The sequence below is a fragment of the Quercus lobata genome, chromosome 6 (assembly GCF_001633185.2).
Source record: "Quercus lobata isolate SW786 chromosome 6, ValleyOak3.0 Primary Assembly, whole genome shotgun sequence".
Classification (NCBI taxonomy): domain Eukaryota; kingdom Viridiplantae; phylum Streptophyta; class Magnoliopsida; order Fagales; family Fagaceae; genus Quercus; species Quercus lobata.
The window spans coordinates 27,811,086-27,830,873 of record NC_044909.1 but is presented as its reverse complement, the minus strand read 5'-3'; the positions used below and the strand labels follow the sequence as shown (position 1 = coordinate 27,830,873).

Genomic DNA, 19,788 nt, shown 5'->3' with positions numbered 1-19,788 from the left:
TATCCCACTCAGTACACTACAAGCAACAGGAATACCAAAAAGCAAGATTCAAGGATGCCCAATAGAAGTGACGGGATTTGGAGGAAGAGGCAAATATACTGCAGAGCACATACAGCTATGGCTAAAGGTGGGCCCCATAGACTCCTTGGCCCGATTCCATGTGGTAAAGACAGAAGTTTCCTATCATATACTGTTAGGAAGGCCATGGCTGCACAAGCATCGCTTAATTCCATCCACCTATCACTAGTGTGTGAAAGGGAGATTGAATGGCAAGATGATATGGATAGCAGCAAACCCATCCCCATTCGAGCAAGCAGAAGCCAATTTGGTCGAGACCATGTTCTACGACAAATGGGTGCCATCTAGAGAGAATTTGGTATCTAAGCCGCAAGGCACTTTGAACCCAAATGGGAGGATATCCAAGACAAACCAAAGCCTGACTTGAGAGAGTTGTTGATGTAGAAGAGGAAAAGGAAAGAAGCATTAACTTCAGAGCTAGGTAGTACGCCACGATGTGTCAGGGTCCGAACACCTAACTGTAAGATAATATATAAATTATGAAGGTGTATGGGGCCCACCTGTAGTATGCAAGGGGGTCCCAGAGGAGAGCCACAGCATAAAACCCTAATATGCTGTATGGCCCAAGATGGTTCAGGGGAAGAAAGTGACACGGAAAGTGAAAAGGAGATTGTGGCAGAAAAAGATGCGCAAGTAATGGCAGAAGAAAAGCTGAAAGAGATTGACCTGGGCACAGACCCACAAAAATTGAGACCAATTTCAATAAGCTCAAATTTGTCAGAAGAAAAAAATGCAGAATTGATCTTGCTACTAAAGGAGTTCAGAGAAGTTTTTGCTTGGGATTACAGCAAGATGTCTGGGTTAGACCCAGGGCTAGTAGTGCATACACTCAATGTGGATCTTGGGGCAAAGCCAGTGGTCCAACCTGCTAGGGTGTTCCACATGGAAATAAAGAAGCAAATAGTGAAGGACGTGAAAAAATTATTAGCTATTGGGTTCATCAAACTGATTCGGCACCCACGGTGACTGCCCAACATTGTACCTGTGAAAAAGAAAAACGAGCAAATACGATGTTATGTCGATTTTAGAAATCTTAATCGAGTTTGTCCCAAAGACGAGTTCCCATTGCCTAACATGGACCTGCTAATAGATTCTACAGTAGGAAATGCCATGTTTTCCTTTATGGACGGGTTCAGTGGGTACAATCAGATTCGGGTGGCATCGAAGGATGCAAAAAAGACCGCTTTCAAGATTCCTATCGGGAATTTTTATCACATAGTGATGCCATTCAGGCTAAAAAATGTAGGTGTAACCTATTAGCGCACAATGACTGCCATATTTCATGACATGATGCACCGAGAACTAAAGAACTATGTGGACGACATACTAGTGAAATCGAGAAGGCAAGAAGATCATGTCAAGGTGTTAAGAAAGGTATTCGAAAGATGTAGACTTTTCATGCTAAGAATGAACCCATTGAAATGCGCCTTTGGAGTGTCTGTTGGGAAATTTTTGGGATTTCTGGTCCACAACAGAGGGATAGGCATGGACCCAGCCAAGGCAGTGGCAATAGCAACCATAAAGCCACCAGCCATAGTCAAAGGGTTGAAAATTTTCCTAGGAAAAGTCTCCCATATTAGGAGGTTTATCCCTGGTTTAGCATCAATCACTTCGGCTTTAATGAAGTTACTAAAGAAATGACAAGGCTTTAAGTGGGGAGAAACACAGCAGACATCTTTTCAAAAGCTATAGCAAATTATGATGAACCTCCCCACAGTGCAAGCCCTAGTCCGCAGGAAGCCATTGTTGCTTTACCTAGCCTCAAGCCCATTTGCCATCGAGGCTTTGATAGCCCAAGAAGATGAAGGCGGCATCGAGCCAATCTACTACTTAAGTCACATCCTAAGGGACGCTGAGACCCATTATCCCTAGGTGGAAAAGGTATGCTTAGCAATCGTCTATGCGTCGCAAAGACTATGGCATTACTTCTTGGCTTACGAGGTACATTTGATGACGAAATCCCACGCGATCAAAGTGCATCTCCGACAACTTATTCTGTTCGGCAGAATATCTCAATGGCTATTACAGCTATCATAATATGACTTGAAGGCGGGAACACCCAAGGCGGTGAAAAGCTAGGTCATAATAGACTTGTTGGCTCAATTTTTAGGAGAAAAGGAGTTCCCGCTAGACGATGAGGTACTAGGAGAAGTAGCTATGGCAGAAGTGACCAAAGAACAGTGGATCATGAAGTTTGATGGTTCCTCTACGACAAACTCAGGAGGCACGGGAGTGGTCCTTTATCACAATGGTGAAGAGATCGTGGAACTCTCATTCAAGTTGGAATTTCCATGTTCAAACAATATAGTGGAATATGAGACCTACTTAACAGGGTTGGCAACAGCCCTCGAAATGGGAATCAAACACCTAAAGGTGATAGGCAACTCCAATTTGGTAGTCTGCCAGGCTAAGGGGAGTTTTTCTTTAAAGGAGCCAAGTCTAGCCACGTATAGGACACTAGCCCAAAGGATGGAGGAAAATTTTTGTACATTTGAAATAGAGCACACTTATAGGAGTGAGAATCGATATGCGGATGCATTGGCCGCAATGGGCTCATAAATAGCCTTTAAAAGGAGCAGTACCAGAGTTGAGATTAATAAACGAAGGGAATTCATAATTGAAAAACTCTAGGAAAGGTTTCAGGAGAAGTAAGGATGCAAGGAGGATTGGAAGGCTCCCATCAGGGAAGCCCTGTTAAAAGAAGAAGACATGGCAGAATTGAACACACTAAATGACTATGTCCTAATGAAGGGAGAACTATACCATAGAATGCTAGAAGGAATTCTGTCAAGATGTGTAGGGCACGAGGAGACCCAAAGAAAGCAGGAGGATGTCCATAGTAGAACTTATGGGTTCTATGGCGAAATCAGCCTATATCGAAGTTTGCAAAGAGCGGGTTTCTATTGGTCAAGTATGGGCAAGGACGCAAACTTGACCTAAACCTAGTGTGAAGCCTGCCACCTGGCTGTAGACAGGAAAAATAACTATGTCGTGTTTACCACTGAGGATTGGAGAAGCCTATTCATAGAATACTTGATAGAAGGCTTTCTACCACAAAGACATAGAGAAAGGTATAAGCTTAGGAAGCTAGCAACCCGTTACTTCCTACATGAGGGAATTCTTTTTAAGAAGAGATACGATGGGGACCCACTATGGTATTTGGGTTTAGAGGAAGCTAGTGAAATGTTGAAAGAAGTGCACGGAGGAGAATGCAGGGAGCAATAGGGAAATGTTGTATCGGTGCATATTGCAAATGGGCTACTTTTGGCCCACTATGAAGAGGGATGCAGCAGAATTTGTAAAGAAGTGCCACGGTTGCCAAGTGCAAGCCAATTTGATCCATACTCAGCCACAAAACTTGTAGAGCATGGTCCCTTCATGCCCTTCCACACTTGGGGGCTCAACTTGGTAGGACTAGTCAATCCACCTTCTCATAGGTACATATGGATCCTCGTGGTTACAAAATATTTCACCAAGTAGGCAGAGGTCATACCACTTTGCAAAGCCACCAGAGGAGTTGTGGCAAATTTCATTAAAGAAAACATAATTGTATGATTTTGGGTACCTCACAAAATCATAAGCGACAATGGTACCCCCTTTGTCAATAAAAAAGGGAGGAAGACGCTAGAATTCTACGAGGTGAAGCATCACCAGTCGTCACCTTATTACTCGCCAAAAAAAAAAAAAAAAAACCCTCATTACGATCATTAGCAAGATAAGCCAGGAATATTGCAGAGGTTAGGCAACGCATCTGCCAGACGCATTATGGGCTTACCGAAGCTCACCTAAATCTACCACAGGATTTTCTCCTTTCTTTTTAGTATATGGGACAGAATTGGTAAGCCCAACGGAAGTAATGATACCATCTTTAAGGGTTATGCAGATGCAAAAATAAATAAATAAATAAATAAAAATAAAATAAAATAAAATAAAGGAGAAAAAAAGTCTTTATGGCAGAAAGGGGTGAGGATATGGAAGGGTTGGATAAGAAGAGGGAGGAAGCCCAAGAGCGTAGCCGCAGATACAAGCAAAGGATGACCGAAGCTTATGGTAGGATGATTAAAGAAAGAATGTTTATAGAAAGACAACTCGTGTTGAGAACAACAGACCATGTCAGGCAAGGTATGGCAGGACCATCTAAATTCTCACCAAAATGGGAAGAACCCTTCGTGGTAAGGGAAGCACATGCAAGTGGCTATTATCGTTTAGCCCAGATGGATGAAAAAGATTTAATGGACCCTATTAATGGTAAGTGGTTGAAATACTATTATGCAAAGGAAATATTATGTAATCATTCATTTTCTTTCTTGTTTTCTTGTTTTTGTTTCTTTCCTCCAAGTGACCTTGCAAGGGATAGTGTCACAAGAAAGCATTGTAGCATGTTTTACTTATAACTCATGATTAAAGGCAAAAGCAGAAAGTAATGAAGATCATGCATGAAGTATTAGCAAAATATCCTATATCCTATATCATAAAGCATAATAGTAGTTGTAGCAGATGTAGCATAATAGATTACAAACCCAAAATGTATAAGTCATATCAGGCTTATCAAAATAAGTCATAAGTGCTAGAAAAATCAAGTGTACTCTATAGAGAAAAGGGGGAAAGAAGTAAACACAAGGGAAGGAAATAAAGCTACATAAGGGATAAATGTCTAATCAAAGGCATGAAATAAGGGTCTAATCCTTGAAGCGGCCGAAGCCAGTAACACCAGAAAGAAGGCGCTCATGACGTGCCTCTAAGTCTGCCATCTCCTTCTTTAAACTCTCAATGTGAGTTTCAATAGCATCCATAGCAAATCCAACCCTGATCAACTCCTGAAGAGGGCTCGGGCAATCTCCAGCAGAAACTCCACAGCAAATGCAACCCTAATCAACTCCTAAATTGCAACCCTCCACTGTAAGATTCTCTCCACAGATACTGTGTCAATTAAGTTATGCTTGATGTCGTTCATCACACTTCTCAACAGCTTGAGTAAGTGCTCCCTCATAGAACGACCAAAGGGGAAACCCTGCATGAAGTCTCTGCAGCTGCTATAAACCACCTCCAGATGAGTAACGCACTCCTCAGGTACCTGAAAGCCATGGAAATCAACATAAGGAGATCTGGCACCCCAAAAGTCCGATGGGTCAAGATCAAAAGCAAGTGAAGAAGGTAGCGGCCTCACTCACAGGATCAGGAACGGTGGCAGAATTGCTACCAATCTTAAACCAAGAGGTCAAAGCCACCTCAACAAGAGACGGACCTAAAGGAGAACACAAGGCACAACATAAGCCCGTAAAGAGTAAACGAAGGAAAGAGATGAATGCAATGACAAAAGTTTTAATTAAAGATAGTGTGAGGGTAAGGAAATTATTAGGACCTCCAAGAGTGGGAGCTGCAGATGCTGCAAAAATAGGGGTTGTAGGCATTATGGGGTCTGCTACAATCTTAGGCTCCTTAGGTATGTCCATAACTATAAGGCAAGAATAACATATGAAGTAGATAAAGGGATATGTTGAGAAATAATAGGAAGAGAAGAAAAAGAAGACTTAGTAAGAACAAAGGACACATACCCATGGCCTTGGCCTCCTGCTTATCACCATCACTACCCTCATCAGAATCAAAAACCCGTGTCTACGCGATGGGTTCATTCTCGGAGTCCTCAAAGACCTCCTCTAACCTCTCATCGGAAGACAAATCTGTATCAAGCCCTCGGGTGGTAGAACTAAGGATAGAAGACGGGGTGACCACCAAGGAAGCGTCATCCTTCACGGCCTAACAGAGGGCGATGAAAAGATTGCTGACAAATATGACAAGAGGAGTAGCAAGAGAAATGCTCTCAATCTGGGATGCTTCTGCAGGAGTAACTCCCTTTTGAGGAGTGGGGATCTTAGCAGGAATAAGAGGGGACTCCCCAGTAACAACTTTCTCGACCTGGGTACTCTCCTCGACAGAAATGAGCTCAAATAGAGGGACTAGAGTTTTGGCAGGAGCTCCCTGTGCAGTAGCAGCAGAGGCAGAAGCCATGGCCTCAGCTATGGTATCCGCCCCATCAAAGAAACCCTCTATAGGTATGCTAGCAGTAGTAGGAATCTCTTCACTCGCGGGGTGATAAACAAAGATGGGCTCGGGAGCAACCTAAGGAAAGAACATCAAGGCAGGAAAAGAGATAAACAAGCATGCAAAAAAAAAAAAAAAAAAGGAGAGACAGTATATGATAACATGTGACAATGACAAAGAATGAGGATGCATGCACAAATAAAGAAAGGGAAAGGAGTGCACCTCAAACTCGGGCTCCTCAAGCAATATAGGGTTAGTGGTTGAAGTATCCTCCTTGTACTTGGACTGCCAATGGAGGAGAAAAAACACATGTACAAAGTTAGCTGCAAGAAAGCCTAATAGTCAACTAAAGTAAAGAAAAAATAAAATTTAGATATAACATACTCTGCTCTCGATAGTTGCTATTAAGACTGGTGGAGATGTCTTTCTCTTGCTGCCACAGGTCCTGCTAGAAGGAGGAGCATCCACGGATGGCTTTGGAGTGGAAGGCTTAGGCTTGCCTACAGTAGAACACTTGCTGGAACGGGTACAAGCAAAAGGAGGAGGAGAGCCCTCAAGAACTATATTGCCGATGGGAGGGAAGCCTCCCTTATATAGGACGAGATCAGAGCAAGCCTTGGAAGAGTCATTACCTCTCTTAGCAGACTTAGGCTTAATGGTCCAAGACACCGAGCCCTTCTTCGTAGGCGCAAGAAGGTTCATCACCTTCACTCTCTTTTCCCAACCCGGAAGGAACTCATCAACATACAAGTACCACCCCCTCTCTTTCTCTTTCCACTCAAATATAATAGATCTACTCTGCTTCCTAGCATACGGCAGCACAAACTTGGTGGGGAGCAACAACCATAGTTTAGTGAAAATAATGGCATGAAGACCCTCAGAAGGGATAATAGAAAACCCACGGCCACCCAACAACTCCTAGCCAAAAGAGATCATCATGGTCTGCCACTACCAGTGCATCTGAGCAGTGCAAAGGCCCTCTCTCTGGGAACTCGGAATAGTGACCACTGTAAAGTGCCTGCTCGAAAACTCAAAGGCACTAAGGCACAAGAAAGGGCTGACCGAAGTAGTAGACTTCAAGATAGCAGTGATCCTAATCAAGTCCAAACTGCCTACTTACTTTGTTAGTAGAATAATGAACATAGCAGATGCCCTTAACAGCCAGATAAGGCAACCACCTCGCATTGTTGGCTACCAAGTATGCAATCCCCCTTTCATCAAAAGCAGTCAACAGGGTGGTGGTCCCAACAATGGCCATAAAAGGGCCCATGGCTGAATCCGGACAAGTAAATCCACTGCTCAAATCTCTATAAGCTCTCCAGGAAAAGCCCACCCCTTATCAAAGAACTCTACGGTAGGGTTCCCAAATGGCTTTAGCCCAACCCAACGATAAACTAATGGAAAATCAAAGACAAAAAGACCACAGAAATCGGTAATCACCTTCGAAAAAGACTGGTATTTCTTCTTGGCGAAGCGGACTAACTTGCACTTAGCCAAATGCCTGGCACAATGCTCCCATAACAGATGCTGCAATATGGTATTGTGGGCAGAAGTAGTAACTATGTGGCAAGAACCTGCTTGCCTTTCATCACTCTGTAAGATATCCAGCTATACGTACAAATGACCCAGAAACATAAGGGCCAATGGCAAACTCACCCCAGCAGAAATCTTTATGGCTAACTGAAAGTAAAGAGATTTTACAGCATAATGAGGATGTAAATCAAAGATGAGATTACAAAGCCAAAATGCGACAAAGGTGGCATGGCGAACAGCTGTGGAAGCCTTGGAGAAATCCCCAACCCAACAAGACAACTTCGCATTCCCGCTCATCCCTTTCTTCAACTCAGCCTCCACAGCTTCCTCCTCGACGGAAAGCTCAATATGATTTGGGTCTATATCACCGAGAATGGGTAGCAATAGTTGATTTGCCACATCCTCTAAGGTCACGATGATCTCACTGCAAGAAAGGAAGAAGGTATGGATGGCGTTACACCACCAATGGACTAAATGACTGAGGTTGAACAAATCCTAATAGTTGGACAAACACCAGAAAGAAACAATGGCCTTCAACACACCGGCCTGCTGCAACGCTGCCATAAAATCCACATCGGACAACTCCATGTCCACCCATTCTTTCAAACCCAAAGACATACCCGACCTAAATTCAAAAAGAATGGGCACGGGTAGTGAGGTCCCTTGGTGGATGTCGAGGTCAAGAATGAAGGAAGCCAAGGGAGCCCAAGAGACTTCAGAGTCATAGCAGAAGATAGAAAGCCACGCGCGGCCCGATGAAGGAGGCAAGTAATCACTGGGTACTACAGGGAAGTGAATGTGGGTGTCGTACCATGGGTCAATAAGAGGATGGCACTCACTACCCAGATCGCAACCCCCTTCTTCCTCCTCGAAACGGTTCGATTTGGAATAGGGAGCCTCTCCACATAAGGTTTTGGTAGGCGGATCATCAGTGGCATCCTCCTCCCCTTTACGGTGAGAAGAACTATCACCTTTCGCCAACGACATTATAGACAGATTAAAAGGAGAAGGTAATGGGCAAGGAAGTTTTGGGAAGATGAGACGTTGAAGGGAAAGGAAAAGTAAAGGTTATGAGAGAATGATGAGGAAAAGAAAAATGAAAATGCTAAGGCCAATAAAAGTGACATGAAGGGAAGCAACGGGTCAGCTGTCAAAAGAAACATCGTATTAATGAAGCAGAGGTTGTGTTCCAGAATAACTGTTACACTGGAAAATTTAAAGAGACAAGTCTATTCATGGCAGAAAAGGAAACAAGGCGAGGTCCACTATTTAAAAAACTCAAAAAAAAAAAATAATGATGATGAATAAATTTGCATGAGCAATCGGATATGAATTGCATAGGCAATCCATATGCTCAAGGGGCTAAATGTTGATGCCCGTTTTTAACAAAGGGCCAACAGCAGAAAAAGCCCAACAATATAGAGAAGGTAGGAAGGGGAAAACGGTAAGGGGATAAGGAAACAAGCCTGGCAGGCTGGAATGGCAAGATTGATGGCTAGTAGGCCCACAAGAATAAAAAATAGGTAAAGAAGAAGTAGATGGGCCATGGAAGTCCAAAGAATGAAGTAGTATGCCCATGAGAATAAAAAGAGGCAAAGAAGAGGTAAATGGGTCGAGGAAGCCCGGTAAATGAATTAGTAAACTCAATGGGCCGGCTTAAAGGCCAATAAGCCCAAAAAGTAATAAGTGGCAAAGATGTGGTAATTGGGCTGAAGAAGTTCAAAAGATCTAGCAAAAAGCCCATGGGAGTAAAAGAGGTAAAAAGGAAGTAAACGGGCCGAGGAAGCCCGAGGAATGAAATAATGAAACGAGCTGGCACAGCAGGAATGTTGGCCAACAAAACCCAAAAAAGGTAAAGATGTGAAAATTAGGCCTAGGAAGCCCTAAGCAAAAGATTGATCAAAAAGTGGGCTAGCACGGTAGGAACATCAACCCACAAGTCCACAGGGTAACATAAAGTAAAAGGAAATGTAAAGCTATAGCAGGCACGATGAAGTGATATGGTAGAATCAATAGCCGAGAGGCCCATAGACGCAAGAAAGGAAAACATGGGCTCAGTAGGAAGATAAGGTCCTTTGTCCAAGCTATGGCCAGTCCAAGAACGGATAAAAGGTAGAGAACATGAGCTTAAAATCCCACACATCCTTTACGCCACAAAAGATAAACACCAACCAATATATACGGCAAAATCAAACAAACACGGAGGCAGCAGAAATGGTGTGAAAGCCAGAAAGAAACAAATTCAGACGGAGTGGAGCATGCACAAAGGGTCAGGGCACCATCTACTTGTACCTAGCCAATACATGGGGGTGGGCCTTGGGTCAAGGTATTCAAAGGATATGGTTTGGCGGTAGGGAGAAAATAGGGTCTATTATGGGGTTCCCGCTCAAGCTTCTTTAGGGAGAGATATCCTGCTAGGATGGCATCTCACCCAAAAGAGGTAAGTATGGGCTGGGACCACCAGATGCATGCCATAGAGGTAGGTGATGAGAGAGAGAGAGAGAGAGAGCTAGATCCTTATCAGGAGGAGTAAAACGAAAGCATAGAAAGGTAAAACGAGACAAGCAATTTTGTTTGGAAATGGAAAGTGGTGCAACCAACACTCTGAGCAGAAGTAGTGGCTGGGCAGCCGGCAAGCCAGTGGGTAGTCTTAGAGAACAACCATAAGAAGCCAAAAGCAGTTAAGGGGTAAAAATGGCAAATCCCACCATGGCAGATGATATAAAAGGGGGTAACTGTGAATAGTGGAGGGGGGGGGGAGAAGGAGCAAGAGACGGAAGGAAGAAGAGGTAAGAGGAAAAAAAAAAAGAACATACAAGAAATCAAGACACATAAATGGTAGGAATAGAGGCATGCATCAATAGACTACCTTTTTCTCTCCCTCTCGACAGAACCACTCTCTGAGAGATTGAGGATTGAAGCTTAAACCATTTAGGCCTTTTTTCGAAAGTGCGTAACTTCTATGGCAGGAGCCTTCCTTGAGATTACTCACATTAGGGATTGGTTCCCTTCTTGGACTTGCTTCTGCTGAGAAGTTAAGCCTACTTTTCTAGGAAGACAAGTTTTCTTTTTTGTTATTTATGTTTATTGGGTGATTAGTTTACCATTCAGTTATTAAACTATCTGCTATAGCATTATTTTCGTTTGTTGTATTATTCTACCATAACCTTGTTAAGCTACGTTCTATCTCAACTTTAGTATCATTTGTTTCGTTTAGTATTACAATTATTCTGTCATCCTGTATTCTAGCTGTAATAGTTGTTCCTACTGTGGACACGTCATACACTCAGCCCGCGATGCCTCTACCAGAACATGTTTGTATTGGGACGACTCAACTTATGCACAAACTGGCCTAAAGTGTAACCCATTTAAGCCAGCCCCAACTCTCTTACCTCAGACCCACGGGCCATAGTACAGTAGGAGTGATCGAAGCCCAACAACACAAAAAGGCCCACCACAAGCCAAATGTTCAAACGGAGGGCTTCAAAAGATTTGCCTAGATAAACATACTCTCAGAGAGCATCAATGTGGGTTCAATTTATCAGCTGATGACCCTCCTATGATTAAGTCAGTACCTCATATGAACATAATAAAACTCAAATGAAAGTAAAGCATAGAAGCATAAGAGCATACCAAGGCCCCCTAAAACCTCCCTTCGAATGGAGGAGGTTTGGTGTTTACATAGGGGTCTAAAGCTAACCACTTTGCCATGAATAAGAAAATCGGGCTTGGGCAAATCGAGCTTGTAGAAGTTTGTTGCTAAAACGATCATCAACAGATGTATAATTGTGAACTTTCGGGTTTTGTACTAATTATGATACTTTTTTTTATAGATCTAATTATGATACATTTAATTATTGACTCAAAATAAAAATCTTAAAAAAATGCCATATACACTATTTTGTCATATATAATTTTAATTTTTGTAGATATATATATACACACACACATACACATGGAATATTGTTTAATTTTCCTGATTAAACTATTATTATTAAAAATATGGTAGAATATTGTTTCAATTAATGGCGAACACATGGAAAATATATTTACATGTACAAACAATTGTTTTTTTTTTTTTTTAATGGAAACAAAACAATTGTTTGATAGGTGACATTGTTTGTCCATATAATACCAAATAAATCTAGGAAGTTGCTACATGTTATTGTATTATATTTCAAGAAAGGAACACGCGTCATTGTAGTACGCATCAACTAGTTTTAGAATCCAACTTTTATAATAGGTGAAACTACACTATTAGTCCTTGAAATATACCTACTAAACGTTTTTGGTCCCTCAAATTTTAAATGATCACAATCGGTCCCTAAAGTTTAAAAAATAAGTTATATTAGTCCTTCCATTAACATATGTTAGTTTTTTTGACCATGTGTCTAACGGAGTATTGATTTAGCATTTTTTTTAATGACATGGCAAATGTCATTGCTGTGCCACATCAATCATTTAATAACTAAATTTCCCCATAAGATTTAGTTTTATTAATCATTTTAGTTTTACAAAACTAAACTCCAATAAGAATTTAAAAATTGGGGAAAAAATAAAAAGAAAGAAGGGAAAAAAAACTAAAAAATAAGACAGCTATATCTAAATAAATAAATAATTAAAAAAAAAAAACCCAATCTCATCATTGATTCCAAATTTCTTCCATTTGAAACAAGTAACAGTAGGCAGCAATGGAGAGAGATTTGTGTGCAATGGCGGCTTGATGTATTTGGGGCCTAAGGAAAAAACTGATTATCTTATTTCAAAAGCAAAATTACTACTAATTAACATTAACCATGTAGGGTTTTTTTTTTTTTTTTGACAAAACTTTTCACACCTATTGATGTGGTGGATTGATAGCGATATGTTAAAGAATAATATTAGTGGTGGACCTAGATAAGAACTAATAAAAATTTATCAACTCAACTATTGTGAAAAGTGTTGTGAATTTTTTTGTGTATAGCTCTTTTTTTTAGAAGTGCTACATTCACATTATTTTTCACAACAAATTTAAGGTGTTAAATTGTTACTGGTTCTAATTTGAACCCACAAGTAAAATTATTTTTTTGCCGTTGTCGATGCCTATTTTTTATGAAAGGCCTAATAGTTGAAGAAGCCCAACAATAAGGGAATTGGAAAGAAAAAGAAATAGGAAAGCCTATGGGAAGAATAAGAGGTAAAGATGAAGTTAGTGAGCTGAGGAAGCCCAAGAAAAGAGGTAGCAAGCTCAATAGGCCAACATGGCAAGAAGAACAGCCAGCAAGCCCATGGGAAGAATAAGAGGTAAGGATGAGGTAAGTGGGCCGGGGAAGTCCAAGGAAAGAGGTAATAAGCCCAATGGGCCAACATAGCTAGCAAGCCCATGGGATGGAAGAGAAATGGCAGGAACAGGAACCCAATGGGCTATATGGGCAAAAGCCCTTGTCTGGACAATGCCTATTCCATGGAGGGACGAAAAATGGTAATGCAAGCCCAAAAACCCACGCATGCCTCACGCTATAGAAGAAAAACATTACCCAACACGCGTGGCAGAAGAATACAGCGTAGAAGCAGCAAGAATGGCATAGGAATGAAAGAAGACAAACCTAGATGGTAGTGGCACTCACATAAGGCCCAAGGCACCAACTACGTGTATCCAGCTAATACATGGGAGGTGGGTCTTCGGTCAAGGGATTCAAGAGGTGTGGTTTGGCGGTGGGGAGAAAAGAAATCTATTCTGGGGTTCCTGTTGAGACTCTTTTTGGGAAAATGCTTTGCTAAGATGGCATTTCTCCCAAAAGAGGTAAACAAAGGCTAGGACCACTTGATGCATACCATAGAGGTAGGTATAGAGAGCCCTCGACCCTTATCCGCTAAAAGGAGGCAAGGTAGTGAGCGAGAGAGAAACAAAACAAGAACTTTTGTCTAGAAAAGGAGAGTAGTGTGGCAAGCACCCTCTGAGCAGAGGTAATGGCTGAGCAATCAACAGATTAGTGGGTAGTCCTGGAAAGATACCAAAAGTGGTTGGCATAACCTTAGGGACAAAAGGGAGAAATCGCATAAATTTAAGCAAGTATAAAAGGGATAGAGGTAACCATAAACAGGGGACAAACTGAAGGAGGGAAGAGTGACAAGAGATAGACAGAAAACACCTAGAGAGAAAATAGAAAAGAAACTTAAAAGAAAATAAGAAAATCAAGTGGTAACGTAGAGAGAGTTATGGCAGAAATAGGGGCATACATCAACAGATCGACTTTTCTCTCCCCTTGACATTCTCACTCTCTTGGACCCATAATCCAAAACACGAAACCATTTAGGCCCTCTTCCCAACACAAGTGATTTCTATAGAAGAAACCTGCATTGAGATTACCTGCATTGGGGATTGGTTCCCTTTTTAGACTTGTTCTTGCAAAACAGCCCAACCCAAGGTTGGGGAAGATGAGGCTACCCTCGTTGCATCATTGGAAGTCCTATGACAGCCTCCTTTTAGTTTATATTAACAATATTAACATTACTAGTTTCGTTTTAGCATTACATGGCCTGCAGTAGCATTTTCTTTTATGTTTTATTTGTTGTATCAGTTGTTTTGCTGTAACTCTGTTTATTTTACTAACGGCGTTAGCTATCTACTGTGACTCCCTTTAACGTGTTTTACCATAACATTCTACCGTAGCATATTTTTGCTGTAACAGTCATCCAGCCATAACCACGCCTTGCATTTAGCCTGCGGTGTTCTCCACAGCTTGTCTCAACATTGGGTGAGCCTAACTCATGCACAAGCTGGCCTACGATGTAGCCCAAACTAGACCGGTCCTAACTCCCTTACCCTAGATTCACAAACCTTAGTACAACCAAAGAGCAAAGGCCCCCACAGCCACTAATAATAACTTGTTACTTAGGATTTGTTGTAAAAAAATGTTGTGGATGTAGCATTTCTCTATCCTTTTTGTTTGTATTTCATTTGATAAAAAAATATTATTTTATTTATTGACTAATATTTGGGCTTAATTAATACTATTACAATAATATAAATAACCCTATTGGTTAAAATTTAGGGGTCTTTTTTTTTTACTTAGGGTCTTAGGCGGCCGCATCAATTGCTTATACCATTGACCCAGTGGATATGCATAATTAGAATCTTGAATTTGAATCAACAAGTCAGAGGGGAAGGGCTAGTGAAATGCTCAGATGCATGTGTTTTGCTGGAGGTGCTAGTCAGGCAATAGGTCAAAGGGAGAATTTCAGTGTCAAGAAGTAGTTAGTTATAGGAGATGATGAAGCTGAATCCCCCTTTTTGGTGCAGTTCGAGATTGGTGCTTTTGTGAGGAAGAAGTATAGAGTCGACGATAAGATTAGGGATTTTTTAAGATTTGGACGTTTTAGTTTATTTATATATTTATTCTTATTGGTGTTTAATTTTTAAAAATAAAATGAATCAATAAAAATAATTTGTTTTTTGAGGAACGATAAATAAAATAAAACCAAATTTGATGTGGCAATTCAGTTTTTTAATAATTGACGTGGCACGTACAGTTATGAAATTTTCCATGTCATTGAAAAAATGTAACATCAATGTTCTATTATATTAGGTTTGGGCCAAGACTCAAGTCTCTAAGAAGGAATTTCATAGACATATACACTTAAATTAGATTAGAGTAGAATTTATATCTTGTATAAAAAATAAATTAATAAATAAATACACAGAAAAAATAAATTAATGACAAAACTAATAGTACTTATTTTTTAAACTTGAGAGACAAATTACGCTCATTCAAAACTTAAAAGACCAAAAATGCTCAATAGGTAAATTTTAGGGACTAACGTTGTAGTTTCCCTTTACAATATAATACAATGTATAATTAGATTTGACAGATTAAAAATTGATTGATATGTAATGGTGACACCTGATTTAGATGAGATGTTCTTGAACTGAAGAAGAGCAAACAATTTTTTCAATTAAATGATTTAGTTACTACGTACTAAGTTTGTCCTTCAGAGTTATTCTTTTATGTACCTTAGAGTATAGAACTACATGATTGAATCTCATTCTAAAACTTGATTCCTAATTGCAAAGAGTCCTCAATTAACACGCCACTAGTTCCAAAACTGCACTACTTTTATATGAATTGCGTGGAGTTGATTAACGATCTTTTTATAATTTTTTTTATTACATAATTATATATGATCAATTTTTTTTTATCAAAGTTTATTTTCAAGTGGCATTGTGGGATGAACATTGTATTTTTGACGACCTTATTATGAATTGCTGAATATTTATTTTGAACAAAATAGTCTATTTTCATTCATTCCAAGTAGTTGTATCTTCGAGCAAAATGAATATATATATATACACACACACACACTATTAATGAGAGGATTCTCATGTTTCATCTTCTATTTTTGGCATACCAAACTATCCTCATACAAATTTTGAAATAACATACCATTTAGTTTAATGTTTTTTCCTACAAAAAAGCAAAAAAGGTTAAAACAGTAATACTATCTCTTGTGCAAAATGAAAAAAAAAAAAAAAAAAAAAAAAACCCGTTATTCTCACCACCCATTTGTATTCAAATGTTTGATTCTTGTCTATACTTGTTGTCTATTTGAATTCAAATACTTCAATTAAGTTTATAAAAAAAAAATACAAAATTTCTTCCAAAAAAAAACTCATTATCTCATGTAAAAACTACTCATTCTTATCCCGAAATTTCTATGGTTTTTTTTTTTTAATTCTTTAAAACATTCCAAAAATTTTGTTATCCAAATTCTATACAGTTATCACAAATCCTCACCCATCCACAATAACGTGTATCATCTTTCTTGTGTTCAAATCTCAAATTTCTTTTACTTATCACAATTCTTATCCCAATCAATAAATTCAAATGTCCCATCAGATTTCAACTTCTTATGATCTTCTATCTCATTTTTAAACATTATTTCACGTTATCTTACCTCCTTCTTTAATTTTTTTTTTTTTTTAAAAAAAACACATGGTTATTTATATATCACTTTTAATCATTATAACACTAAACCAAAAAAATAAATAAATAAAAAAAGAGCATTATTGCATGCGCAAAACTCGTGTGATGAGTCTAGTACTATGTATAAGAGAATTCCTTTATTTCAACTGGACTTTGATTCAAAAATACCTTCATTAATGAAGGGTAACTTCATTTAAAAATAAGCTCATAAATATCAAATAACAAATTTCATTTTGAATTCAAAAAGAGAACTCCTAAGATTTAGGATTTTTTTCCTCAACGTTCATTTTCTTATTCCCTAAAATTTAGCTTTTTTTTAATTCATTTTTCATTCAAATAAAAGTAAAACACCCCCAATTTAAAAAATAAAAAATTAATAGAACTCCAAAAATTTAGGTTATGTTTGGTAACAGTTTTTGTTTTCTATTTTTAAAAACTTGTTTTTGGGAATATAAAGAAAAAAAACAATTTTCTTGTATTTTTTAAATAAAAAACATGTTTGGTTATTTGAAATTAAAAAGATTGTTTTTTGAAGAAAAAAATAGAAAATACTAAAATATGTTGTTACTAGGATTTGAAATCTAATACTAACCCATTGAATGAGATAAATTTATTAAATTAAATACATGTTTTCATTAATTTTTGAAAATTAGAAACTGAAAATAACATTTTGCATGTTTTCAATTTCCTTCACAAATTGAGTTTTGAAAACAATTTTTGTTTTCTGTCCATTTTGGGTTCCCAAACAAGTTTTTTAGTCTCAAAAATAGAAAATTGTTTTTAAAAACAGAAAATAAGGTTAAAAACAGCTACTAAACATACCCTTAATCTTCTTTCCCAACACGTTTATCTTATCTGTAAAGTTTATCATTTTTATTTGTTTGAAAAATAAAAATATATTTTTTCAAATTATAATAGACACAAATTATTAATCTTTACAAAAAAAAAAAAGCCTCTGAGCATGCGCAACGCGCGTGCTTAAAAGCTAGTATATTTTGAAACCCTTGTTAATTTATATTGTCCAACGGGGTTAAAGTCTAGGTGTGAATTGTGATTATGACATGTGTCTGATTCATTCATTACATAATACTTAATGCTATAGTCACAAACTATTTTATAATATTTTTACAAACTATTGATGAGTCAAATTTACACTGGTTCTCATTTAGACTCATCATTAATATCACTTTTTGAATTACTAATAACCACTCACACACAAGCTATTTGTTAAAAAAAATTGTAAAATATTTTGTGACTTTAACATTTTCTAAAGTATCATATTATTGTTCTACTAGCAAAACAATGAGAGAGAGAGAGAAATTAGCCTATTAGGTTTGCAATTCTGAAATTTGACTCCCAGTATCTAACAATTAGAATTTTGTAACATTGTATTCTGCAAAACCAATACTAGGATCCTTACCCTTCTTAATTCCCCTCCTTACTGCCTCTACTCTGTCAAGAACACCCTTAACTGCTATGTCAAATGCATCTTCAAGGCTCTCCAATCTATAACTGGGATCTGCATAAACTATTCTTGGAATTAGCTTAATAACTTCCTCTCTCATTGCCAAAACTTCTTTCTTTGGAACTTGAAGCAATGTCTCATTTATAAGAACCTTTCTGTCCTTCAAATCATTTCGTGGTATGAACACAGAATACTTGGTATGGTTCCTAGGCATATACCAAATGTATTGTGCATAAGCAGAACCAGGATGAAAGAAAACCGGAATACACCCCGCCAAAATGGAATCAAAAGTTGATCGTCTAGTTAATGAATCCCCAGTAGGCTGTAAGCAAAAAACTGAGCTCTGAAACGCCTTTAACACTTTTAAAGGGTCCTCACACTTTTTTGCTCCATGTAAACAAGAAACAAAGTTGCATGTGGATGAAGACTGACATTGATCAATAAGCTCACCTCGAATGGCACCTGCTGAATTGGGTCGTGGGGCACCAGTGAAAGTGAACAAGTACCGCCTTTCCATTCTTCTCATTTTTTTTTGCCACTTTCTTACCTGAACGTCCTTGGATGGATGGAAGTACGTAGGATATGGTATTGCAAAGTCATTGTTCCACAAGCTTGCTTCAACTGATAACAAAGTTATGTTGTTAGATTCGGGCAATAACATAAGCTTTGAACCCCAATCAGAATCGTCATCTGTTTGTCTCCTTAAATCCCAAGCTGGCCTCCCTCCTACCAAGAAGTGATCTCTACCCCACATTCTTTTCCATTCGGGTTTTTGTGTAAGCCACTTGACAAGAGCAAAAGAAGCTGCATCTCTCACTGAGATGTTAAAGCCCCAAAGGTAACGACTCACATCAAAGCCAGGATAAAATGGTACATATATTGCTGAAGCCAACAATGAATCATTGGTTAAGCACTTGTACTGCTTCATCCTGTTGTGGAATATGATTCCTAACGTAAATTGGTTTGTTGCAAACCAGCCCTTGCTCGATAAAACCCTTTCCGAATTTTCAATCTTAGGACCAAGCCCCAGGTTTGATATATACTGGCACATATCGAACCATTTGATAAGAGAATGGCAATCCTTGAGCAAGTCCTCGTTGAATTTCCTAGGAACATCATGCATATAAATATATCGACCAGAACATGAATCTAAACTTGGACTAATGTGTTCAATTGTCTCATTCTTTTCTTGTGACACTTGTCCACCAGAATTCCTATTCGTGGTCAATTCAAAAGTAGAATTATGATAATTGGTTGATAAAGTAATTGTTCGGTGGCTAGAATTTACAGCGAAATCAATAGATTTATTTTTACGGTCTTGGATTACATTCACAAAGTTGTTGACCAGAAAGGTGACCCCATTATTTTGATCCCCACCAGTTATAGCCGAATGATAAAAAAAAAGCAGTATCGAGCCTAAAAGAAAAGATATGAGTAAGACAAACCAGAGTTGAGAACGGAACTTTCCGACGAACAACGCCTCCATGTCTTCCTAATAGTCTCCATAACACACGCTTTGATCTATAAAAGGGAGACTTCTATCTGGAGGAGTTTATGTTCATTCTAATGGTATAAAATCTGGAACTCTCTTTCTAAATAGAAGATCAGAGTTTTATTGAATCAGAAAAATGAATTGATACAAAGAACTGATCCCAATACAGTAAGGCTATTCTATATATACACATCAAAGACTAAGTCCCTAAAAAT

General features: G+C 38.8%; 2 protein-coding genes across 2 annotated transcripts; one reads left to right on the top strand and one right to left on the bottom strand.

Annotated features, from left to right (window-relative positions):
* The first annotated feature begins 1,344 nt into the window (after positions 1-1,344).
* LOC115950061 lies at positions 1,345-2,637 on the top strand. Its single transcript, XM_031067311.1, has 2 exons — positions 1,345-1,672; positions 2,189-2,637. Exons 1-2 carry the CDS (start codon positions 1,345-1,347, stop codon positions 2,635-2,637), a joined length of 777 nt encoding a protein of 258 aa, XP_030923171.1.
* Positions 2,638-17,986: 15,349 nt separating this feature from the next.
* On the bottom strand, positions 17,987-19,567 carry LOC115950060 (xyloglucan galactosyltransferase MUR3-like). The gene has a single exon (XM_031067310.1). It carries the CDS (start codon positions 19,565-19,567, stop codon positions 17,987-17,989), a length of 1,581 nt encoding a protein of 526 aa, XP_030923170.1.
* Between the last annotated feature and the right edge of the window lie 221 nt (positions 19,568-19,788).